Source organism: Lissotriton helveticus, chromosome 5_1 (assembly GCF_964261635.1).
Source record: "Lissotriton helveticus chromosome 5_1, aLisHel1.1, whole genome shotgun sequence".
Classification (NCBI taxonomy): domain Eukaryota; kingdom Metazoa; phylum Chordata; class Amphibia; order Caudata; family Salamandridae; genus Lissotriton; species Lissotriton helveticus.
In genome coordinates, this window is record NC_136065.1 from 1,334,545,172 (window position 1) to 1,334,572,069 (window position 26,898).

The following is a 26,898-nucleotide window of genomic DNA, read 5'->3' on the forward strand; positions in this document are numbered from 1 at the left end:
ATACTTAACATGCTGCATCAGTCCTTACGCCTGCTTCAAGCAGGCGTAAGTAATTGACGTAGCAGCGTCGCACAAGTGCCTGCGTGAAATCTTGTCGATTTCATGCAGGCACTTTTGCGAGGCGCACCTGCCCCGGAACGCCCACCCTGCGCCGGAACGCCCACATGTGGCGCAGGGCTTTACAACGTGACGCATCTGCCTAGATGCATCATGTTGTAAATGGGTCGCAGGGATGCGCCACGTTTACGCCGCCATTGCGTGATGCAACGGCGGCGTAAATGTGGCGCAAGTCCGACATAAATCTGTCCCTATGTACATAATGAAAATGTACGGACAAAATCCCCTATTAAATACTTGAACGAGTTTCAATAGGTAACATCACTGTTTATATAGGGGATATAACGAGGCAAAAACAAAGATATAAACAACTAAATTCTTTGTACTGATACAACAGCAAACTTGAAACAGACAATATACATATAAATGATTTATAAGATCAGCAGTTATGTGAATGAGGTAAAAGAAAAAGTGAACATAAAGATTCACATTAAGAAAAAAAAGATGAACAGTTTATACAGTGCGATCTACACAATTTAGAAGCACACACATCTACATCACAGGAATTTGTTGGCGAAGAAGTTCACCAGGTCTGGTGGTTTTGTGGAGTAATGCTAATCCACTATACGGCCCTGTGCAGAACCTCATGGTCACAGTTTCAATTCTAGGCAGGTCCACTCAGACTTTCATCCTTTTAAAGCCGATACAACAAGCACAATTGAGTTGGGTAAAAATATACATCTGTTATTCAGGGCCAAGATGCCCACGGATGAACGGGCACTAAATACACGCGATGAACGTGCGCTAAATACACGTGACATTATGTTATAAACAGTACATTTTGAGTTGTCTTTTTTAAAAAATTGAGAAGAGACAAGGCTGGTGTATGTCGAGAGGGTACTGGCGTTCCAGATTACGGATTGTTTTAAGAGAGAGATGACTTGGGGCTGGGAGCTTTTTTTTCTGAATTGAGGGGATTTACACCTCGGGTCCCTCGTGCTACCAGAGATTTTTATGAGCTATTATGTCAGATAGCTTGAATGTTTCATGTGGGAAATCATCTGTACATGGGATGCATGCTGTTTTAAACGTGCGTCTAGATTTCAAAAGGAACCATTTCAGAGAAGCAAAACAGGAGTTATGTGGTCATATTACTTGGAACTAGGAACACTCTGCTGTCTAGGGTCACTTTCTCTGCCTTTCCCTTGTAAGGACCACCAGAGTGTGACTGGTTTAGAAAGAACTCTGGGGCATATTAACAAGGAACAGGGAAAATTAACGCTAAGGGCACTTAGCATTAATATTGTTAACGCCCGCTATCGCTGGATAATATTACTGGTTATCGCGTTAATAACAACGCTAACCGCCTAGGCGATATAAAATCCAGCGATAGCGGCATTTTGGGAGGTTATCGCTGGTAATGCAGCGATAAAACTACAAGGATAGGGATACCCTTGTTGATAGCACATGCTGGACTTAGCCATGTAATCCACCTCCCATTGGATTACATGGCTAAGTCTGAAAATTAGCAGACGTAAAAAAGCAGCATTAACCGGGGTTAGCGTTGCTTTTTTTTGTCTCTTACAGGGTTAGCGTGAAGCTTGATAATAGGAGAAATTTTGCTTAGCAAGGAGAAATATTTGTATTGCTCCTCATTGCACCACTCGTATACCTTCCCTTGGGAGGCGTAAGGTTTTGGCACTGCCTCAGATTTACAGATCTTTATTAATATGAAGCAGCGTCAAAAAGCAATGGGTGCAACACCCACAGCAACACCCTTTGCAGCAGAAAACTGGGTCGGGGAGGACCATATTTACAATGTGGGGTTAAGCCACGCAAAGTGGCATAATTGTGCCTTGTAAATATGGAGCAGGTCACAGTGCCACGGGAGCGTTGAAAAAAGTGATGCTCCAGTGGCACAATGCCCTTGTAAATATGCCTGAGTCTCTTTTTTGGAGCTTGGACTCCTCCAGTAGAACAAAGCTCCGAGCTGTGCCTGATGAGGGCTCCACAAAGCTAGATACTCTCCAGCAGAGTACCAGCTGAATCAAATTTGCAGCGGAGAAGAAGCTCAGAGTGGGGAACCTGTTTCTTCAGCCCATCGAGGTCACGCCTTGGGCAGATCAGTTTCTCAGGTTTGTCCGAGTCCTCTGTAGGTCTTAGAGCTCATAAATCGTTTAAGTCTCAGCTTTTCAGAGACAATATAAGAGAAGTCCAGTTAGAAACAGTAAACCATCTCGGGGACCTCAGGATTATCACATGATGATCTAGACTCACTCCAACAGACTCCAACAGCCGGGTCCAGCTGGTACTGGTTAGCTGGACACTTCTGGAAAAAGGCCACTTGCAACTTACCCTTGGAGTCTATGTCTTTGTCCTGGGAACAAGTGGGAGCAGGTTCAGCACCTTGCGTCTCCCCACAGGTCTCAGAGAGCAGGTGCACATCTTCTGTTTTTCCACAGGTCCAGTTTGTTCTGAAGACGGTGTCTTAGGGTGCTACATTTGTGCTGGCACTAATTGTGGGTGGGGGTGACTCCCCCCACCAGGGGTAATCATACCCACTTTTGCAGCCGGATATAGGTTAGACAAGAGGTTGCCTTTGTGCACGTTTGCAGCAGTTCCTGTGAACCCTACTGCAAACATTCCCGCAGTGCTGTTCACTCAATAAATCCAAGATAGTGAAACCCTTCTCCCCTTGTGCAGAGCCTGTGTGTCTACTCATAGGTGTGAACAAAGCAAATCCAAAGGGGATGATGGACAGAGTGTTGAACATTGCAAGCACTCACCCCCAGTCAACTGATCTGGGTTTAATCCATCATCATTATTTAGCTCACTCCTCCACCCCAGTTCAGACATGGTCATATGGAAATCAGACTGACCCTGTGCCTCATGGGAACAGCCCAGCCCGAACTGCCAAGCCATGTCTTCCATGGACTGAAAAACAAGCCTCCTGGGACCGGTTTCTGGCTAATCAGCCGTCATAAGCCAGGCTAGCTTGAATACAGTGGCAAAGTGAGCAAGGGACCCAAGTCTGGGCATACCCTGCCAACTTAGGGCGAACAAAGCAAAACCAAAGGGGATGATGGACGGAGTGTTGAACATTGTAAGCACTCACCCCAGTCAACTGATCTGGGTTTAATCCATCATCATTCTTTAGCTCACTCCACCACCCCAGTTCAGACATGGCCATATGCAAATCAGTCTGACCCTGTACCTCATGGGAACAGTCCAGCCCGAACTGCCAAGCCATGTCTTCCCTGGACCAGAAACTGGCATCCTGGGACCGGTTTCTGGCTAATCAGCCGTCATTAGCCAGGCTAGCTTGAATCCAGTGGCAAAGTGAGCAAGGGACCCACGAGTGTTGAACATTGCAAGCACTCACCCCCCCGTCAACTGATCTGGGTTTAATCCATCATCATTCTTTAGCTCACTCCGCCACCCCAGTTCAGACATGGCCATATGCAAATCAGTCTGACCCTGTGCCTTATGGGAACAGTCCTCAACTCTAAGTGCACCTTTTCCTGTCAAGGATATTGTTGGGCCAATTAGCATTAATTATTAGAGGACATGCAAGGCAAGTGTGAAAAAATAACCACCTTTTATTGTATTACATGTTAAGCAAAATAACAGCTTCATGTTGCCGCTGTTCATTGAGTATGTTTGAATTAAAGCTTATTTCAGGAAATGATGAAACCTGTGTGTTAAGGTGCTCTCTGAAAGAAAGCGTGAACTTTTTTGCTATGTCAGAGGGAGTTGCCTGTGAAACTGGTGGTCCTAGAAGGATTGTTTAGAGCAGATGTTATTCTGAGTTTTGGAGCCTGGGCTGTAGAGTATTTCTTCTGTTTAGGCTTCTCTTGCCGAGCAAATATAAGAGACAGCACTTACATGGAGGATTATTCTTAAGTATGACTTTATAAACTCTAGGCGTATGTAAATTGCATAAATTGTTATTTCGTAATTCAGCAAATGCACACGAGATTTTGCAAAATTGTATAACCATGTATTTATTTATTACTATTTGGTTTTAATGCAAAATGCATCCTTGCCGCCAAAATGAACCCAAAGAAAATAGAACTAAATGCAACAAAACAGCAGCAGCCAGCAGCCACTCGTGCTCTGTTCCTGTGCTCTCAGCTGGGCATTTTTGCCCCAAATTACGCAAACAGGAGTTTTCACGTCATTTTCTGTAATTTCACATCACGAGAATAACATAATTACTCCGGTGTTAGTAAGATTTCGCGGAGAATTATTATAAATCAGAAAGCAGAGTTTGAATTGACTCCTCACCAACATGAGGAGCCAATGGTGATTTGTAGAGAATAATATTTGCTTGAACCTGTTTGCTGAGTGCATCAAATCTTTGAGAGGTGTATTAGAGCCCTGGGGAGTTTCTGCAGAAGGGCCCTATCAATATCTAGCCTTAAAATAAGCGAGGCATTAACAGCGGTTTTTAGCTGGTCACTGAGAAAATATTTGGCATACTTTTATGAAAGCGTACACATCGACAGTTTCCACTTTTGCCTTTTGTTTATGTGTGGGAGATCAAGGGATTTTACTAGTGGAGAGAATGAGGGGGAGAATCTACCAAATGATTGCTGAGGGTATGGAAAGGAGGATTTCCATTTTTTACGGGTTTTATCATGAGGAAGTACCTTTTCCTCCCTAAGTTGGTTCCCAGAGTAGTGATTTCCTCAGTAGTTAAGTTTGTAGATACAGTTGCATATATTCTGCATATTGGTGAACAGTGACACCTGTATACTGGCCCTGAGGCTAAATGTTCAGAGTGAAAAGGGCAGGAACTAAAAACCATTACGCTGTGTCCAATGTGTAGCCCCAATCCTTAGCTGGATGGTGATTTTAGGGTGGTGCTATACCACCTTAATTTGAGCAGGGGTGCGAGCTATCTACAATGAAGAAACACACGTGTGAGATGCAGGAACTGAGTCAGAGTGGCACCGTTCATTCAAAAACAATTTAAACAATAAAAAGAGACACATCTCTAGTCAAAAATAACTCTAAGCAATCTAGTAAGTAACAAGTGTCAAAGACTCACTTTAGATGAAGAGCAAAAACATGCAATCTAGTAAGTTCTAAAATCATGGCAATGCAAAGGAAAGTGAGTGAGAGAGAGAGAGAGAGAGAGAGAGAGAGAGAGAGAGAGAGAGAGAGAGAGAGAGAGAGAGAATGAATGAAAGAATTTCAAAATACAAGAAGCATTACAACCTCAGCCAAAGATGCTAGATAAGATGGCTAAGGGGGAACACATACCCTTCATGACCTATGGGTTCAGTAGTGTGAGGTGGTCCGTCGAATGGACTGAGGGTAGCTCTTTTATATTATTTTAATGAGGAACTGCTTGACCACCAGTCCCGATTATGACAGATGTTTGATTATCAATCATACCCAAATTTGTACATTTATCAAAAACAATTTGCGTCACTTCTCAGAATTTTTATAAGAAAGCAGAAGATTACAAAAGGTTATAGATTATTGACTTGGTCAAGTTGCTGTCTTAAATTTCTAAAGCAAGCAGAAAAACATCAGATGTGAAGAAATGCAATGTTCCAGCTAGCCCCTACCTGATTCTTACGCCATCGTGTTCCTCTAACTAACGGATGTGTGGTATTTGTGCTATATCATCCTGATGTGCAGAACAGAAGTCCACATCGAGGACTGTGGTGTGCAGTGGGGGCTTGGGGAAATGTGTACCAAAAAGACTAAGGGGCCGATTATGATGGCGAACGGACCTGAGTCCGTCCGCCACCATAGAGTAGGAGGGAATCTCCGCATTGCTTGCGGAGTTTCCTCCTGTGCAATTAGGATGTGACCGCCACCCTGGCGGTCACATCCTCTATTTTTACCATTGCGGCGGGTGCGGCTTCAAGCTGCATCCGCCGCAATGGTAAAAATGAAAGCTGTGAATTTGCATGCACAAAGCGTCAGGCAGCGCGCGGTGCCTGCCGCTCTGTGCATGCAAATGCAGGGGGGTACCATAGGTACCCCCCATGTGCACCCCCACCCCCCCTTCACCACTGGGGGCCCGCAACGGGCCCCCAAACAAGAATCCGTATGCCTTTGCACGGCGGATATGCCGCCGTGTAAAGGCATTGAAATTCAGACATCCTAATATGGCTGGCGGTGTCTGAGAGACACCGCCACCATATTAGGCCTTTTCCGCCGCGGTTGTAAGCCAACCGCGGCGGAAGAGCAGTGGACTTAAACCAGGACCCACCAGCCATCCTAATGTGGCGGTGTGTCTTTGGTGGGTCCGCAGAGGATTTTCCGCATCCGCCGGGCCAGCAGTGGCTTCCGCCGGCCCGGAGGATGCGGAAAATCCTCCATCATAATGGGCCCCTATGTTCATATCCTTGCAAGAGACATACCTGTTGTCTTATTAGGGAGGCAGAAGGCCTGCCGTTTTCAATGAATGTTTTGGGGGTAGTATGGGCAATTTAGCAAACCCCTACATGTTGGCTGACAGGGCCATTCAATACTCTCATGTTTCAGATGTGAGCCAGAAATGGCTAAGGCATTATATGGTAAAACTAGACCCTGCATTTGGGATCTTTTGGTGAGGAAAGAGGTAGACCATCCCAGATCTGTCCTTGAAATCCTATTCGCTGTTGCAGTGTCTGAATTAGTCTGGTGTCATCAACCAATTCAAAAGCCTTCGATAAGTCCAATAACCTAAATAAACAGGTGACACCTTGTTTTAACACGTAATGAATGTCATCCAGAATTGTTAGGTTGGTGATTTCATTACAAAACCTTGGCAAAAGCTGGATTTATAGTTTGCCAAAACTAAATCCCGCTTTATGGTTTGCCAAAATATCAAATTTTTCAATTACACATTTACTTGGTTGACTGCAGTTCTTTCTAAGATGTTCACAAGCCTGGTGGATTTGAAATTGGTTCGCGGTTCAGGGTGGTCTGGGTTAAGATTCAGGCTTTTCAGGTAAGTTGTGGTTGGACTAATCTTCAGCTAGTTTGGGAAGTGCCTTGCTTTGGAAGACAGTGAAACAGCCAAATCATGAAATGTAAGAAATGTGAAACTAATCTTTGGTTAAGTTTGCTAGTAGAATATTGGGGAAATCTTTTGTTAGCTTAATATCTTTTGGATTATGGTTTATATGTGATAAGGTGATAAGTAAATGGAGTTCCAGACATGTTTATATTCTGGTCAGACTTTACCTTTGATTCTATCAGTGTTTAAGTTATTTCTTATGGCTATAATTTTATTGATGAAGTGCTTGAGGAATCCATTTCATTTTATTGAAGGGGTTTTGGGGTTGGTCTTTCTCATGTCGTTTGGTGATGTTTTTGATGGTCCAGAAAAGAATATGAATGGAACCGTTGAAGGAAATAACCTGTTCTTGAATTTATTTGGATTTGGTAAAAGGAATAGTGTTTTTGTGTTCCTCTTTAGTATTCTTAGCTGATAAAATGGTTGGGGAGATTTTAATGCTCTCCAATTATGTGATTTTTTTTCCTAGGAATTATTCTAATGTGCATGCTTTCTTCTGAGATGATGTTTTGTGGGCAAATCATATGACCAAACAGCCATGTTTTAAGTGATATGTTTATTTTTGTCTAAAATTACTCAAAATTATGCTAACAGTATTAGTCACGTAATTTTCTGTAATTTCACGTCGCAAGAATAACCAGCTGCCAGCTTTTTTGTGAATCTTGGTAATTTGCACACACATTTGAGTGCTTGGGACACAAACCATCAGGCCCTCTGAGACACAATGCTTTCTCGTTTCTCTGTGGCTTTCTGGGTTGTTAGTTTCACTATTATTTTTTTTACCTGTTACCTGTATCACAAAGCATTCTGAAGGAGCTGGGAAGAGGCATGTTGTCTACACAAAATACCTAAATGAGCAAACATGCAAATCCAATAAGTGAATAAAATATCCCACATTGCTGACTACAACTGTCTATTGAGTACCTGGAGATAATTGACAAATTGATTCACAAAAAAATTGAACTGAAATTTTACAATTTTTGTTTTTCAACACAGAGCGTGAAGGTGAGGGGCAAGATCGTGAAGAAGGTAAGAAATTTAAGAAAATTGCACAGACTAATTTAACACTTCGTTTCATAAACTTTATTCGACAGTTAAGTCATAAAAGTATTGCATAAACATCCAATATTTACAGAATAAAATACATAAATAAAATTTCATTACACTTCAAAGTACAATTATAAAAATATTTTAAAATGTAATTAAACTATCACATAACTATCGTCGAATATACTATCTACATAAAACCCTAATATCACAAATATATATTTTTAAAATCACAATCACTACTTAGTGGTCCATAATTAATTATAAAAATGCCCTCATATTCAGTTTTATTAGTCCAAGGGGATCAGGATAGAGCACCATTTAATTTTACTATGCTTACTGCTTCAGGCGGATAACCCACGCCCATTTCAAGAACTTTGCTACAGCTATAGCAATGGGTGGACTTGGGTCTGTAGATAAAATTCTCAACGCCTCTTCATGTCGGCGAATTCCAATTAATTGGCAAATAGGTTTCACCCACTTTTGTCGGGGTGCTGCATATAGTGGGCAGAAAAACAAGATATGACTTTCAGATTTTTGCTCTTCCCTGCACCTCGGACATTTATCATCATTAGTTATTCCTACCCATCTTGCTGTAAATAACCTTGTCGGTAGGGTACCCACCCTGAATTGAAAATAAAGCTTGCAGTCAACTGGGTTCTCTATGGCATCCCAATATAATTCCAACAGTGGTCGTGGTTCAAATTCCGGAAATCGACCCGTGAGGTGAGAAGAGAGACCCTTAGTGCATGTTGTTAGGTTGATCATCTCCCAATATCTGGCCTTCAATATTTTTTTAGAGGGAAATACTGCATTTGATGGATCATCCCACAATTCTCTCATTCCCAATCTCACTAGCAGGGATCTAATTTCCTTCAGCCAGCTTATTTTTTTGAAGGAATCCCTGTCAATAATATCTTTTAGGCCCTGAGCATAATGCAGGAGTTCCTCAGTAGTCCATACTCTACGCCAATACAATAATGGACGTAGAGTAGCTAAATCTTTAACCGCTTTCCTCCCAAGGTCCCACAGCAATGGTATTAATGGAGTGCTTTGCTGGACACCTGTAGCTTTGCGCATAAACTCATTTTCTGCCAGTGTCAGGCTTTTCAGATTTTCAAATCCCCACAGTTCTGACTCATAAAGGGCCGAACTTAATACCTTTATCCCATATATCTCCATGAGGGGACTTATGGGTTTAGTTGTTGATGCTTTAAACCTTTTCAGGAGAAGTCCTGACTGCTGCTGGTGCTTTAATACAGCCAAATCAAGTTGGCTGTTCCAGCGCATGTCCCTCTGGAGGGTCACCTCCAAATAGGTAAAGGCGTCTACCTGCTCTAGTGGGCTGTTGTTCATATGTATACTTCCTCTAAATGGTTTAAGAAGCTTAGAAGGTTTACGTTCATTAAGGAACATAAACGTTGTGTTTGCAGAATTTACTTCTAATCCGTGCAGCAAACAGAAGTCTCCAAACCGCTGGAGAGCCCGCCGGAGGCCACTCGGTGTTTTGGAGACTATCAGCGTGTCATCCGCGAACATGAGGATTGGAACGCGGTTACCTGCCATCGTAGGGGCATCAATGGGGACCAGGGAGAGGTAGTCCACCACCCCATTCACGAAGAGTGAGAACAGGGTAGGTGCCATAACTCACCCCTGACGCACTCCCCGCTCAACGGGGAAGGTTTCCGTAACACTTAAAATGTATAAAATGTAGCAGCTTCAGACATTGCAAATACTTTCTGTATCACTTCTTATCGACCTAACCTAGACATTTTTTACTTTAAAGAATCCAATCATCACATATTATATGAAAATTAACTTTTTCCTAAGATCTTGAACCATCCTAAAAAACTAAAATGCATATGAATTGTGAAAACAAATACGTTCCAGAATTTAAAATGTCATGAAGACACAGGAAGATAGATAAGTCACAAAAAAGCAATAGATTCATCCAGTTAAAACTTTCTAACAAGAAATGTGTTTTTCTACAAACACACATAGATACAGGGTCATATTCAGCAATTTCTAATCATTACCCTTGGAAATGCATTCTATATTAAACCGCATAAACCCAGACAACAATTTTGTTGTACCCCACTTCTTTTTTTGGTGAATCATCAGCGTACTCATTCCCTTAGTCCAGTTTTCATCAATTGCTTTATGTCATGATTTTCCAGGCCATCAACATGATCTTTTCAACTTTCAGCCAGGGCCAAAAGGTTGCGCTTTTGGGACCTAATAAGTGTTTAGCCATGCAACAGTTGATGTTGTTTTGTTGCACCAAGGATATTGTGCTGCATAACTAAATACTTTTATAAGGTGCCAAAAGTGAGACCTATTGGCTATGCCAAAGCTTGTTAAATTCTGTAATGACAACTTGAAGATGTACAGCCATGTGCACTTGATTGCAGCACTGAAAATCTCCCTGCACCATGATGTGCCTTTCCTCACTATTCCTTTAAAACCCTGATTCTGCATTTCCGCACCCTTTATCATACGCATGGCTTGATTCTCACTTATGGCTGCTGCATCCTGCTACTAAGGCACTTACCTCAATATAACGCATAAGCAGTAGAATTCATTCAAAAGCAGAGGGACCCAACAACTAGCCTCAAGTTACAAGCTTTCTCCTCTGAAAAATAAATCTCAGGAGCAAATGAACTATAAACTCCTAGGCAAGATATGTTAATTGCATCCCTAAGCACCACCTTCACCCGTTCTCTTTCCGTGAACAAACAAGACAAGGCTGTTAATACGTGCCCCGTGGCATAAGCTTAATGATGTTTGAAATCCATAATATCAGAGTTAAAACAGCCATATCCACTTGGTTTCTATATTAACGTACTCCAAAAATATATGAACCTAGGATATATTATTCTTGAGGTTGTGTTTCTTCTTTTTAAGCACAAATTGTGAATCTCACTGAAGAAAAACATTGTTAAATTTTTTAAATTATATTGCTTAGTAGTTAATCAGTTGTTAACAGATCCTCATTTTAATCACATTATATGTTCTCATTAAGGGATTAGCTACTCACAAAATAATAATGTGATGCAAAAATCAGTTGAGAATGGCATAACTTATACTGAAACCGTGCACTTTCCATCATCAAAAAGAAAAGTAAAATCGTTTGGCTATTTCCTAGAAAAACATTCTGTGAAACCCAAACACACAAAGAAATAGCCCAGATCAGGAACACATTTGGTCCTTTCCACATCACAGCAATAAACACATTGCACGTCAATTATGGTTGCCTCAGTCTTCGAGGAAAAATATTAACCATTTGTCCATTCTGAAAAAGCCAGGCACAGCTAATTGTGAATTTATACAAAAATATTATTCTTTAACGTGGCGTTTTTGATAATCTTTAGGGGTGGTTTAGACAGCTCTAAAATATGTTTGATGAGATTTCTTAGTTGCTGTTTTACGATTGCTTTTCAGAGGGAAAAATACCAGCGTCACCTTTTTTTTTAAACTATTCCTGACATACAAATATTGGCTAGATTCGTAAAATACTGACTAGATGCACACCAACGGATTTTAAAAATAACATTTAGACTTTTCATCTGTAAAAACTTAGCAAAGTAGCAGTGGGAGCAATGACTCAACACAGAAAATGCATACTGTCATATATAGAAATGCTGCCCTGACTTGACTATCCCATTAAAAGAGACCAGATTAAATGTTTAGTAGATATACAACAGGGAACAGCTCCTATGTTTTCACTCGCATGTAAGTGAAATGGTACGTCACGACAGTGAAGTTGCGCTAAAGTAAAGGACTTGGTTTTACTGCACGTGAGTCGAGTCCTGATAGACATGCAGCATCACGAGGGTAAAACTCTCAGCGCTGCATGAGGCGCGTGGCGCTGAAACGCCCTCCCCTCACAGTTCTTACTCTGTGGTGCAGTTAAATATCCCCAGTGTTTACCTGGTGCTGAAGGGTCTCCAGCTGCCTGCGGTGCTCCTCCTGCTCGCCCTAGGGACTGAGGCGAGGCTCTGTGCTCTGCTGCTGAGGCCAATGCTCGCCGAGCGCTGTAGGCATGGCGGGGATGGGCTGCACACCCTTAGCCTCACCACAGACGAGCTGCTGAAGTCCTCGAAATGCCAGCGATATGAAGACATCCTCTCTGAGCTGCGGCTCATTTTAACAGCTTGCTTACGGTTTCTTTCTTTTACGAACAACGTTAGGTGAGCTCCATGGGTCTGTAACCCTTTTTAAAGTGTGCCACGCATAACTCGTTCGTCATGCCAAGGCTGAGGAATGTCCTACTCCCCCACAAGCGGCGAAAGAACCGCCCTTCACTCCTGAGTGTCAAAAACAATGCGCTGCCGCAAGACGCACTATGTGGTGGGGGAGGGGGAGGGGGAGGGGAAAGCAAGACAGAGGCAGAGCGAGGCGCGCGCACAGGAGAGCGAGAGGAAAGCCAGATGGTGCCTCTGCTTGTGCCTGTGCACATAACCGCACGCAGAATGCCTCACAAAAAGCTGTGGTAGGACTTTTAAAAGCCCACTAACTAAATGTCTCGCCAGGGTAGCGCATGCTTTGGCTCAGGCGAGACCTAAAGACGGGGACCTGGAACTTCTGGAGATAAGCTCCTTATTATCTACATCTTTTTGATAATTAACTGATAATCTGATGCTTAACCATTTTATGAGGCTATGTATTCAGTTGCTGGGAGGGCGGCAGAAAGAGGGAAATGTTAGAATAGCTATGCCACCGCATGTGCTAGTAGTTTCACTTTTTAATTATAATCTATAAAATAATATAAATATCATAAATATTATATGCAATATGTGTATATATATATATATGTGTGTGTGTGCGCACACACACACACAAATATATCATATGCTATATTGTTGCACCAAATTCACCGTACATTTTGGAAAATATTTTCTATTATACCACTTCAGTCATCCTTTTCTAGACATCTCCCAGTTCTACTCACTTTTGTTGGAGTTTTAAAGGGCTATTATGTATTGTCTTCAAGCGTTTCTTAACTACATTGTATTTGTACAGTATTAAAACTTGCTTTTTAGACATTCAGTCATTCTGTCAATTAGTTTTTGAACTCTTTCTTTCCTGAGAACTGTTAAAAAGAAATGTGATTATGCTACGGTTCGCATGTTCCTAAATCTGCCTTAACACTGCAATGATGTTTGTATCCATCAGGTGGCGATGGAGAACAGGAACATGGGGGAGGTAATTTTCCTACATCGTCACAATCGTTAAATTCAAAATATACTCAAGCAGCCATACCTTTTTGTCATCTGCCCCTGAAACAACAAAGCCCTGCTGAAATTCAAACCTCAGTCTGTGCACCATTGATTGGAAACTATGATTTAAATTAATCTAATCGACACTGTCAAACTAATACATAATCTGATGGAAATTCAAACAAAATTATTTTAAACTATGGCCCTCATTATGAGTGTGCCGATTTTTGGCGCAGATATACAGGGCACCTGAAGCCCTGATTTAGGCACATATCCGTGCACCAAAAACCAGGTGATTACGTAATTTCACCCTGGAATCAGGACTAAACATATGGACCTGAAGATAGTGAATCCATTTCCCTGGCGTGTTTCTTGATCCTGGGGCATAAACCACTGACCTTTTCAGTCTGCTCAGAGCAAATGGAAACATTCTGCAGGACGAACAGTAGGGAGTAGATTGTTGGAATGCGAGGGTGGGGAGGGGGGTTGAGGGTTGTTGTCGGAAAGGAGCAGGTTACATCCTGTCCAGGAGAAGTCTGCTCAGACCGTGCAGGTGTTTGGTGGGGGTCCAGCTGTATTGCTGTCCACAGCACATGCAGTATTTAAAATGGTATGATGTCTGCAGTCCTGGAATTCTCCAGGCACAGAAAATGTGCACCCGATAATTATTGGCCTGGAAATAGGTGGATTTGCAGGTGGTGAAATTCCACCCAGAAACTTTGGCTCTCAGTTATATTCTACAACTATTGATCAGGGCCTTAGAAACACATATTTGGCACAAATATTTTTTGAACCTTAGGCAAAAATCTTTGAGAGCACCTGATTCAGACTAGACATATTGTTGTGTGCTGCACAATAGTGGAGTTTAACATATATAGAGAATGGGGCTGGCGTCTTGAGAATTTCTAGCCATCCACTGCAGTCTAATGATCTACAGGGGGTCTTCAGATACGCCGCAGACAATGACAAGCCTATATACAAACATGTACTATTTACAAACAACATTTTGTGGTATTTTGAGTAGTTGAGTATGTTGAGTAGTACTAAAATAGTACTACTCAACACACAAAGAAATTATAAAAAAAATTATATTCACTAACCTACGTGCGGAGGTCTCTTTCTCCGCTTCCCTTATCTTTTTTGAGCAGAGATTGCCACCCAGCTACAGAGATCTTGGCACACATACACAACACTTTTGCAAAAATTGTGGGTTGGACAGGGGAGTGCTGAAAAATTAGCAATACTTACTATAAATGGTGGTTTGGGGAGAAGTAAGGCGAGGTTAAGGGAGTTTTAGGAAGGGGTATACAGATGGACATCAACCCACCCACAAAAGTGTAGGCACACTTCTATTTGTAAACTGCACTTCTAAAGTTACTGCAGACAAAAAGGACCGAAAACCGTAGTAAATATACTCTAGCTCAGACTGGAGTAAGTCCAGCACCACACAAGGCCAACCACTGGTACTGTAACACCCTTCCATAAGAAATTAATGGAGGCAGGCACTTATAATAACACCCCATTGAACTAACGTTAAGAAGGTTTAATTTATATCAATTTATCCCAAAAAAACATACATTGAATTAAATGTTAAAAAAGATAAATAAATAAAACATAATTAATATTTTAAAATGAATCCACTGGTGAATAGGCCCTTAAGAATGCTGCCCAGGTTATGTGTAGTTTTACTGGCATCAAGATAGAAAATGGGATCTCCAGTTTTGTGCATAAAGTCATTTAAAATAGCAGATTATCTATGTCTATTGGAGGAAATTTTGGTAAATGAGGGCTATACGAATTCTCGGGAGCCTATTCCAGGAAATGCTCTGTTTAGTATTGAAAGAATACAAAGGTGGATCCCAAAGACTCCCAGCTAATAAGGGAACTGAGTGAAATGACATTAAACTGCATATCAGATTATTTTTCTATCATTGCAGTGTGGTGTGTGTGCAGGGCGGGAGGTGGAAGATTTAAACACTAGCTCTGCTTTTAATTGCATATTTTATTTTATTTTCTTTGCATTACATGGACCAACGAAGAGTCAAAACCCAAACCAAAGTAGGTAACATAACATGTGTAATTGACTTGTGATTGAATTTATCGCGATTAAATTGAGTAGTGTGTATGTTCTAGGCAAGGAAGAGCGAGAAAGAGGGGAATAGAGAAAGAAAGCGAGAATGACAGTGAGACAGACAAAAATAAGAAAAAGAAAAAGAGTGAAAGTAAAATCGAAAGAAAGAGGTGCAGAGAGAAAGATATATAAAGAGAGAGCGAGAGAAAATAGGGTACTGTAAATACCTATGTTTAGCGGTTGACTGAATATTTAAAAGGAAATGGAGGGGCGGATGGAAAGAGGGAAGGTAGGACAGATGGAAGTAAAGGTAGATGGACTGACAGATGACCTGTGCAAACGGATCTATGCATGAACGGGTGGCTTGAGATATGAATGGTGATGTGTGGAGAGGGTGATTGAATGAATGACAGAATAACTGGATAGTTATTGCTGATTAGTGATTGAATGTATGGTGTGGCGTTGTAGTTTGTGACAATTGTAAATAAAGATACAGTGGAATCCCTGGTCAAAATGTAGCTTCTTGCATACAGCAGCATCGTCTACCTATTAATTATCAGCTTTAGCTGTACACACACAAGCACAGCATATTTTGACAGCCTTTTAATTACAGTAGCAGGTGCCGAACACACCTTTTCTCTTTTGCATTCGCAGCAATCTTCCTGCCCACGCCCTTCTACTTCCTGCTTGTGCATGTGGTGAGACACGCTGGTGAAGTTGGGCCCCACGCGGTGGGGCAGAACACCCTCACCCTGCTAGGGCATTGGGAAGGCAGAATGCAGATATAAAGGCATGCAACATCAAAAGCAGCTTCACCATCTCAGCACCCCCAAAATGCGCATGTTCACCAGGGATTATTCAGTCCCTCAGCATGTACAAAATAGAGAGAGTAGCTGCAAGCAATGCTCCACCCACTGCAGAAATGGAGGCCACCATAGCCTTACTAAGGGCAGCTGTTAGGCTTCTGCCGACAGTAGAGAAGAACTTGCACACCAACTAAAGGAAGTAGACCAAAAAGAGTGGTCTCAGTGGTTATTTCTGGCCTGTGGAAACAGGCGGGTCCCGTGGAGACAGTGGGGCATGATGTTTGGGACCATTTCTGAGGAGGTTGCAGGAAGCCATGAAGAAGAGCAGGGGAGATTTGTGCAAAGCAGGTAGTGAAGAAAGCAGGCCGGGACCTGGAAACAAAGGGCTAGAGTCTCGTAACGGGTACCCACCGCTACTTAGGCGTTTACAGAGAGGGCCTCCAGTCACACGATTTTGCAGTGCTGACTAAACACTGTGGAGCGGTGAAAAATGATTGCATAGAATGTAGGGACATGAAGCAATCAGGCTACGCAGAGGTGGTTATGATACGAAAGGGGTCGAAGAGCAGGCGGTGAGTGGAGTATTGTGGTGGCAGTAGGCCAAGGAGCTGGAGGGAGCGAGTTGATAATAAGGTGGGCCCATCACAAAGGAAGCATCATCTCTTGCATCCAGGATTCCCATTTGAAAGAGTGAGGTTATAGAAGTGTATGTTCCCAATGTGGTGGGAACAGCGGCGAGGTATGAAGCAGCACAGAGAGAATGCAGGTTATCAGAACATCCCTCACCTTAAGAAGATGCACAAAGGAAATACAAGGAGAAGAGAGGAAATTAGAAGTAGGAGTGGGCATGACAATTGAAGGAAGGCATTGGCCAAGCCATTAGCAGTGTGTGTGAGACTGAAACAGTGGAACAGCTCTGTTATAGGTCAGTCGAGGAGCTGCACAGAGGTCAATGTGGAAGGTATTGAGGATTTGGATTGGTCATCCACAGAGGATGAGAGTCAGTTAGAGACCGATAGGGTTAAGCGGGACAAGGGTGGTAATGGAGAGCAGTGTCCAGTAGCATCAGTGGTGGTGGTGCCCCAGCAGTTGAGAAGGTCAGGAGGATATGACAGATATGGTGGAATAGACAATTGGGCGAACTATAGCAGAGACAGAAAGAAGCGCATGTGAGAGAGAAAAGACAACTATCACAAGGAATGGCACTGGAGAGGAGAGAGATGGTAGAGAAGAGAACGAGATGAACCAAAGATTGCCATACGCAAGGGGCACCCGCAGACAGAGAGTGCGAGGATGACTGGTTAGAAAAAAGGGAGGATGGTGGACTTTGAGGGAGAGGTTCCAGTGTGAGAGAGAAGGGGGATTCGAGACCAAGCAAGCAAAAATGTCATGTTTGGGCATTACAAATGACCCGGCATGAGTTGTGGAAAAGGCAGGGAAAAAATCAGGTATTTGGGCAGAGAATTGAGAGAAGGATTGAAAAAAACAGAGGGAAGGAGGCAGACAACAGCCAGGACAGGCAAAATAGAAAAAGGTTGCACCCATTGTGTGTTCTTGTGGAATGATCCTTAGTCTTCCAGGCCCTCAAATATTTAGGCATTATTTAACTAAACTCAAGGATCAACACCAGACAATTAATTTTGCTCTTTAAAATATAGTTTTTTTTAAGGAAAAATGAAATCAGTAGTAATGTTACATTTATATGATTTAGGTTAAACCATATATGTACTGCATGCTAATAACATGACAGCCTTGAATTAATCGAGGCCTCCAACATGACCAGGCAGATGATGCAAGTAGAAAACTATTTAGGAACCCTACCTCATGCATTCGTGACACACTCCTGAGTGCTCGTGTAAACTTTGCCAAATAAATTGTCTGTTTCTTTCCTGCTGCAGGTTGTTTATGCCAAACCTGGTGCCCCTCAAAATCCCAGATGGTGAAAAAGTGGACTTTGATGTAAGTTTTGTGGCTCAAGTCATAGTTACGGTTACTTCTACTTTCAAAATGTAGGACCTCAGAACCATTAAAAAAAGAGCAAGTGCTAGTCTAGTTCTCCAGATTCCTCTCCATCATGACAAACTTTTAGCCCCTTGAGTTACATCAAATGAGGACCAGTTTCAAATGCGCAAGTTTGAAGTAAACGATTTTCAGCCTTCAAACTGGAGCACTTTTTAAGCAGTTTTTGATAAAATGCTGCTCGTAGCCCAACAAGGCTATGTGTTCTTTCCCTGCGCTTGGAGATGGAGGCGAGTGACACACCTAGGAAGAAGACAATCAGAATAAATGGTCAATGAAGGGGGACACAACTTTTAGGCAAGAATAGAGGTAAACAAACAAAAAAAACTAATAAGACAACACACAAAATAAAGTCTACACCTTGAAGACGTACCCTCTACCTCATCAGTTCAGTTGCTCTAAATCAATATGTTGCATGTGCTACTGGGGGCTGCTGTAATGTAGCAACACTAGATGTTGTGACAATCAAGTGCACCTCCTATTCATCCATGTACCTGTGCATCTTTCCTCGGCTCTTGCAGAAGCTACTACTGTGATAGAGGCAAGAAAACCAAAGAAAGTTGGATCCGCGGATCCCTAGGGACACTCACATTACTCCCACCTCTAAGAAAGTAGTATTGGTGCCCCAGAAAAGAAGTCAGTAAAGAACAGTGATATGCTACCAGCAGCCGCAGCAAGCATGCAGATTGACAAAGACATTGCCCCCAACAGTATATATAAAGCCTTAGTGCCCTTGCAAAGGTAGTGATGCAGTGAAATGACTTCTCATTCGATCCCTGGTATTCCCTTAAGTATGACAAGCATGAAAGAAGTGGTGCCAAATGCTTCTGAGTTACAAGACATAATCATGGAATAGGGTGACAGAGGGCGAGAGAATATATTGAGATTCTGGGGGAAGACACTCAGTTGGGGCTTAATAACTGGAGCCCCTCTGTTGCAGGGGGACCCAAGCCTTCAGCCTTCTGGTCACCCGTCCTTCCACCTATAGCCTGTATATTTCTGTGCATTAAAGGGGCCTCAGAAACCACTCACCAAATTCTGCAGAGGGGAAGGTACCTAAGTATTTGGTAGATGTTTGAGACCAAAAGTTCTTTAAGACACAAAGGAAATTGAAGAACTAAGGATCATATTTACAAGGACTTATCGCCACAGGAACGTCACTTTTTGTGACGTTCCTGTGGCGATAAACCCTTTGTCTTATTTACAAGGCGGCATTAAGTCACTTAATGTGCCTTGTAAATAAGGCCCTCTTTCACTGTATGCTTAGAATGAAAGGGGTGGGCAATGGGCATTGCTTTTGATGCTGCCCCCTAGTTTCAAGGGTGGCATAAATATGGGGCAGCACTAAAGTTAAGACCAAAAATAACCTGGTCTTAACATGGCAAAACAACGAGAAATTATTAATTTCTCTTTGTTTTTGCTGTTTCTATGTGTGTTGCATTGTGCAGCACATATAGAAATAGCAAATCGCCATAAATGATTGTTTATGTGCAGGAAGGTGTCCCTTCCTGCACATAAACAATGATTAGAAAAATTACGATTTGCAACTTCTATGTGTGCTGTAAAATGCAACACACATTGGAGTTGTAAATCACCATTAGTGATTGTTTATGTGCAGGAAGAGACATCTTCCTGCACATAAACAAACATTCTCTCAACACAGGCTCCCTTGCACTATGGTTCGAGAGTGCCTGCATTGGCACTAGGCAGCTGAATTTAGCACCAGAGAAAAGCCCGGGGTGCACCATATCATTGTAAATAGGGCGCATCCCTGCATTTTCAGAATGGCGGAGCCCAGTGTTGGCAATTTTAGCTTAACGCCACGCTCCGCCATTCCATTGTAAATATGCCCCAATATTCCTAGCAATGGTGGGACATAATTTCACCATCTCTTTAAAAATCATTCTCTTGCAAGTACGACTGATCTTGAGTGCAAATTCCAGGAGTATCCCTCACTTCGCAACACCGCTGTACACCCACAGCATGCTAAATGATTAACCCCTAGTTAGGGCATTAAGTGGAATGAAAAAGATAGGTTCTCTATAAGTGACATGGTCCAAACTACGGAACTAGGAATCATTTCCAAGAGGCATGTCCTAAGTAGTTAAACATGTGGCTTAAAACATGTAAAATAAAACCCTGAACTTCATAAAGCATGCCACCTGAACAGTAGTTGGTTGCCTCTCTGTGAATTTTCTGTTATTGCATCAAGCTATACAGCAGAGCAATGGAGATATGGACTTTAGAGGAAAAATAACTTTAACGTTTAATCGGAATGTCCTAAATTTAGAAATTATCACCAATCAGGTGGTCATTTCTAAAGCACTGGCAGCCGCCATCATGGCAGTTCCCGTCAATTCTTTGATGCATGGCTCTGTCTAAATGACTAAACCTTCTGTCAAACTTATTTTTTTTCCATGATCAAAATCCTGAAGTGGTATTTTCTTTTTGAAAATAAACAAAATGCCATGGGAGCCATTTCCAATGCTGAGGGGGCATTACACAGTTTTCACTGCCACTTACCGCCAGAGTTTTTCTGTCAATGACCGGCAGTGAACACTGACCTGTATGTTTGCAGTGGACCGACACAGAGGTCAAACTCTGATAGCCCTTACTCTGTCGAGCCGCCAGAGAGGTGTAGCCACTGCAGAGATCGAGTCATTTCCCATGTGGTTACACCAATAGTCCTCCCACATTTAACTCGGGTGGGCGAACCATCATATTGGCACTAAGGCTCTCATTGGGAAACATCCTTTACAACAAAACTTTTACAAAGCAGTGCTTTTACAATGCAGGTTTTACAACGAAAACCATTACAACGCATTACGCTGGGGGGCACTCTAGGATAGGGAATAGATTTAATTTACTATCCAACACCTTCCCTAGTGTCCACAGGGACTGGAGTTGGAATAGTAAATTAAACTATTCACTATCCAGCACCCCAAACGCTGTGCGTTGTAAAGGTTTGCGTTGTAAAAACTGCGTTGTAACAGCATGCGTGGTAAAAGCATGCGTTGTAACGTCATACATCCCTCTCATTTCACGATTGTAATGGAGTATCCTTACTTCCAAGATATAAATGAGGGCCTTAATAATTTTTCCCACCACCCAAGGACAGGGACAAGGTGGTGAGGCTTCTCCAGAGAGGGCATGCTATTGTATGTAAAAAAATACAGGTTCGTACCACTCTGAGCTTTTTGCCACTCTGAAAATTGGTTCAGTTGTATCTGGTTTTGTGGATTCTCCAAAGGTAAATCCTTGGACCACAGCAAAATGACAAACCTATCCCAGAGCAAAATGACACATCTATCCCAGCGGCGAAGTGACCTCTGCAGCTTTATCTTGCTCTAATATTTTTGCACTATATACCAATGGCTTCAGCTAGAGTTTTACAGCATATTCAACCCTCATTCCTTTAGATTTGGTTCTTGCTACGCTGGAAAAACTTGTGCTCCGAAAAATAACCTCAGTCTAAGTTTAAAAGCTTGGACTGGTACCTAATCTCTGCTCCTTCGTGATCAGCCTGAATTCATTCTAACGTTCTGGTAAACATAAACTGATACTTATATTGGTGCTTTACCAATATTTGTGCTTTACATTTTTTAAGGGCTCTTCATCTTAAAACTTTAAATTCATTTCTCTGGTTCACCTTATCCAATTTGTATTGTTTTGTTGTATTTTTACTAATTATGTTTTCCGTTTGTTGGCGTGGATACCCCCTTCCAAATTAAAAACCCAATTTCTGGCTCAGGCATTTAGCCGAACCCTTCGAGCTTAACAATGCTGGCAGTGCTTGAAATAATCACACATTTCTCTTAGGGAATTGCCTGCTTCTTGTGCCATAACTGCCAGGGACTGGGCTCCTATTCTCTAAGAATAGTGTTTTAGCATTACCAGATTGTTGGCGTGGATACTCCCTTCCAAAATAAAAACCTAGGGGCATATTATCATAAACTGTGATAAAATTAACTGCTGCTAAAACTGCGATAATGGGCTTGATAATATGCCCTTGTGAATTCCCATAGCAGCCCAGGTTAACACCAGAACCTGGGCTGCTATGGGAATTCACAAGGACATATTATCAAGCCCATTATCGCCGTTTTAGCGGCAGTTTCCTGCCGCTAAAGCGGCGATAATTTTATCACAGTTCTTGATAATATGCCCCCAAATTTCTGACACAGGCATTTACCCAAACCCTTACACATAGTCCTATCTATTCACCAGGTAGCTGGATACCTAGCCTGCAATGGAGGGTTGGGACTCCAAAATTTCACTGGCAGTCTTTTGTAGACTGGTTGCACGGGTAAGGCCCAACACAAGTTTATTGTGAAAGATTTAATAATATGGACTATTACATAATAAATATGAATTTAGAGTAAATGTTAGTAATATAAACACTGGGAGTTATAATTCATTAAAACTAAAGATCAACAGTGAATGTCTATAGTCCTTAGCCCTAACAATTTAACGGCCATTTAAGAAAATAGCTTAAAGGTTAGGCCTCTGATCTGCAGTTCTTTGATTGGTCCATGGCCTAGTTTGCAGAGCAAATCTTACTAGCTATAATAGGATAATATTATGCTAAGGTATTGTAGCAAATCAAAGTGCTGGAATTTCACAAAACCTGGAAGTCTAACGATGCGCAATGGATGTGCGGTACTTCAATGTTACAGGCATTAGAGTTTGATGGATAACACGAATTATATGCTCTTGATCCACCCACAAGATTTTAGATGTCTTTTGCCATTTTTGAAAGGCGTAAATCAAGTATGGATAAAGTGAGATTAACAAAGTAAAAAAAACAAAGATCCCAGTTCCGACTAGTTGTTGTGAAAATCTTTTGATTTTCCAGGGTTCTTCGCTCTCCTTGTAATTCACTGTTGGCTACTGGGATCACATGTTCATTTTCTACCGTCATCATGGAGCACTTTCAAAGCTTTCTGAGTACTTCTCAAACAAAAGATCATTGTAACCACAGTACCATAGGTGAAAGTGAGTTAGGGCTTGTTACAAACCCAACAAGGAATTTATATTATAGTATAGAACTACTGAAGTCATCATCAAGCTTCACATTCCAGTCCAGAAGCGCTGTATCAGGGGCACGGGTTGCCAGCACTAGCAGTTGCCGTTGCGCAGCTCAACAGAGACAAGTGGAGCACTAGTGCTGCCCAGACACACCTCTCACTTCTTCTGGAACCAGTTCCCAGGCTAGAGATGCTGTATGTGTATCTACTTGCTGTTGTAGGCTAGAAATTGCGGAGATAGGTTTACAATGCATGCTTTAGATCGCATGCCATTACAACGTGGTCGTTACAACGACCGCGTTGTTACAACGTGAACCATTACATCGCAAGTGGTTACAGCGACTTGCTATTGGGGGCCAAAGTTGTTGGAACTACAATCCAACATCGTCCCTGCTGTTGCACAAACTGGAGTAGGAATGGTAAATTACACTATTCCTAAGTCCAGCACACCCCCTACAGCAAGTCGTTGTAAGGACTTGTGAAGTAATGGTTTGCGTTGTAATGGCATGCGATCTAAAGCATGCATTGTAGACATATCGTCTAGAAATTGTAACCATTGTCAAGGGTAGTGCAGAGGGCATGCTCACCAGGTAGAATCACCACACTAGGGTGAATGTCTGTGCACTTTATTGGTGAGATTGTTGAGGAGTTTGCAATGTCATTTGCATATTTACTCTTTGAGTTTCATTTCGCTGCTTGTTGTTGTTCTGAGACAGTGTGCCAGACTGGCTTAAATTTAAGCAGCTAGTACCTTGGTAGATCTTCTTCAGGACTGATTTCATCTCAGTGGAGGAGGGCAGTAGCGAGTTGCAGATGGCCAGGAAGCATCCAGAGGTCCACACAGGTGTGCCAAGTAAATTTCTTTAAATTGGTTAAGCTAGATCCCAACTTATGACTTGATGTGGGGTTTCCCCCAGATGGATAAGCAAGGAAGGCAGGAGGGAGAGAATAGAATGGGGGCGGTGATTTTACAGTATGTACAGTTACACATTTAGTATTAAAGGCATATAAGCCTGCTCTGAAGGGCACAGTCTTTCATGATTGCCCATTACCACCACAGACCCAGTACAAGGAAGTAGAGGTATCAGTTACTGCAGACTAATGGATTTTATACACTGTTGTTGGTAGATCCTGCAGGTTGTATTCCCAAGTTTTATTCAACATCACTACCACTCCAGTTGCCTGTAAGGACTACTGCTTCAATGACAATATTAGTGGTGGATTTCCTTACTCTCATTCTTTTTCGAGCAACCCAATAAGGCTGTTTCGATGGTTTGCAGGAGTCCGTGTTCAAGAAATCCAAATGTTCAGAAGCTAACCGAGACAGCATTGAAGCCTGACTAACTCATTCATTGGGATAGGCCTTGTTGGAAATGGGGTTACTGGTTGCGGGGGGACCTACTCAAGCAGCAATGACAATCTCTTTCAGGGTGAGACTCAATCAAACCCAAATTAACCTGTGCTCAACCCTCTGGTAGCTTGGCACAAGAGCAGTCAGGATTAACTTAGAGGCAATGTGTAAAGTATTTATGCAGCACTTCAAACCTTAATAAAGAGAAAATACAACACAAGACAAATACCACATCCATTTAGTAAAATAGAGTAACAGGTAATACATTATTTGACTCCAAAAGAACAAAAATCCAATCAGAAGAACCCGAGATGTACAATTTCAAAGTTTTCAGACTTAAAAACCCGAAGCGCTGCTCGCAGTTATCTGGTCATGAGAGACTGGGTAAAAGTTACAAGTTGAGACCAACTGCGATGGAGCACAGGCCGTATACAGGAGGCAGATTAGTCCAGCTGAAAGAGTTACCGTGTTTCATTCAAGGTGAAAGGTGAAAGGGGCAGCAAGGAGCAGTGAGAGTGTAATGGATTGTCATCGATGTAATGCGCAGAGCAAGCTAGGCGTTGCGGATGGTCATTGTTATAGCATGAAAAACCCTGTTAGGCATCAAGGACAGTTATTGCTGAAGCTTTGCATTGGAGTCACTGCAGAGCTGCCAATGCTGTAGCATGAAGTACAGTTCTTGCTTTTCCCGGCATTGCTGGTGGTCGCTGTGGTGCGGGGAGTCAGGTTCACCAGAGCTTCCTATTGTCTGGTGGTGCAGGTGGCAAGATCTTGGTGCAAATTGACCTTTCCTATTTTCAAAGAGCCCAAACTTCAGGACTTCTCCTTTTCTTTGGCGAGGAGTTCAACTGATGCCACACTAAGTGTCCATGACCTGTGGGGCACCTTTTGAGGCCAGGAATTCGCTCCAGCAGAAGGCAGTAGGGCTCAGGTAGGTCCAGTTGCAGGTCAAGGCAGCAGGTCAGCAGTTGCAGGGCACCTCTGGAGCTTGTTATGTCACTGTAGCTCAAAACAGGAGGAAAGTCAGCTGCCCCTTGGAGTCACTTCAGCCTGAGATAAAGGGTGCAGGTCCAATTTTCCTTCTCAGCAAGTAGGGCAGCAGGCAACAAAGCAGCAGAGTAGCAGGGCAGCAGAGGGGTAATCCTTCTGGCAGCAATGCAAAACAGCAGACCTTCTTCTGTAGCATCCACTGGTTCAGGAGTGTATTGAAGAGTTGGGTATCAGGGTCCAATATTTATATCTGGTGCCCACTTTGAAGTAGGAGAAGGTCCGGGAGGTTTCCCTTCGAAGTTCTTGAAGTTTTCTGCCTCTCCTCCCCTGTCTCCAAGCTGGTTGCATGAACAATGCAGTGTTACAAGTCCTTTATGTGAAGTCAGGGCAAAGTCCATTCAGTTGTAAGTGGATATGCCCAGCTCTGCCCCCCACCCCACCATCCTGCCAGTTAATGTCCCATTTAGGCACAACTAATCCCTCTATTGTAAGACTGTCTGGGAGGAATAAACAAAATCAACTGCCAACCACACTCAGTCATGTGACCCAGAACACGCTGCAGGCATCAAATGGTTGAGGTAAGAAAATGCCAACTTTCTCAAAGTGGCATTTTCAAAATGTTAACTTAAAATCTGACTTTACCATTAAAGAGGACTTTAAATACAATTCTTTAGATACCAAACTCGACATTCCCACCTGCTTCCAATTAAAAGTTGTCACTTACAAAATGTAATAAGTTAACTGAATGTTATTCTATGGGAGAGGTAGGCCTTGCAGTGGTGAAAAATGAATTGTAAAGGTGTTTCACAACCAGAACATGTAAAAGTTAAAAGTACATGTTCAACTTTTTAAATACACAGCACCCTGCTCTGTGGGCTGTTTAGGGCCTACCTTAAGGACGAGTTATATGTATTAAAAAGGAAGGTTTAGGGCAGGCAAAAGATTTATTTTGCCAGGTCAAAGTGGCAGTTTAAAACTGCACACACAGACTGCATTGGCAGGCCTAAGACATGTATACAATGGCTAAATAGGTGGCATAATCAGTGCTGCAGGCCCACTAGTAGTAGTAATTAATTTCTAGGCCCTGGCTACATGTAGTACCACTTAACTGGGGTCTTTTATGTACATTAAATGTGCCAATTAGGTGTAAGCCATTTTCTCCATGTCTAATGAATAGAGCACAAGCACTTTAATACTGGTTAGTCGTGGTAAAGTGTGCAGAGTCCTAAAAGCAGACAAAAATGCGTTCAGAAACAGGGCCGGACTGAATGTGGGTGCCAAAACCAAATA

At 42.4% G+C, this 26,898-nt stretch overlaps 1 protein-coding gene across 1 annotated transcript in view; it reads left to right on the plus strand.

Moving 5' to 3' along the window:
* TNNT2 (troponin T2, cardiac type) overlaps positions 1-26,898 on the plus strand; it is a 136,117-nt gene that overhangs the window by 65,700 nt on the left and 43,519 nt on the right. The window contains exons 5-8 of the mRNA XM_078641246.1: positions 8,078-8,110; positions 13,304-13,333; positions 15,387-15,405; positions 18,123-18,183. Coding sequence (XP_078497372.1) covers positions 8,078-8,110; positions 13,304-13,333; positions 15,387-15,405; positions 18,123-18,183 — 143 coding nt within the window. The remainder of the gene's footprint in view (positions 1-8,077; positions 8,111-13,303; positions 13,334-15,386; positions 15,406-18,122; positions 18,184-26,898) is intronic.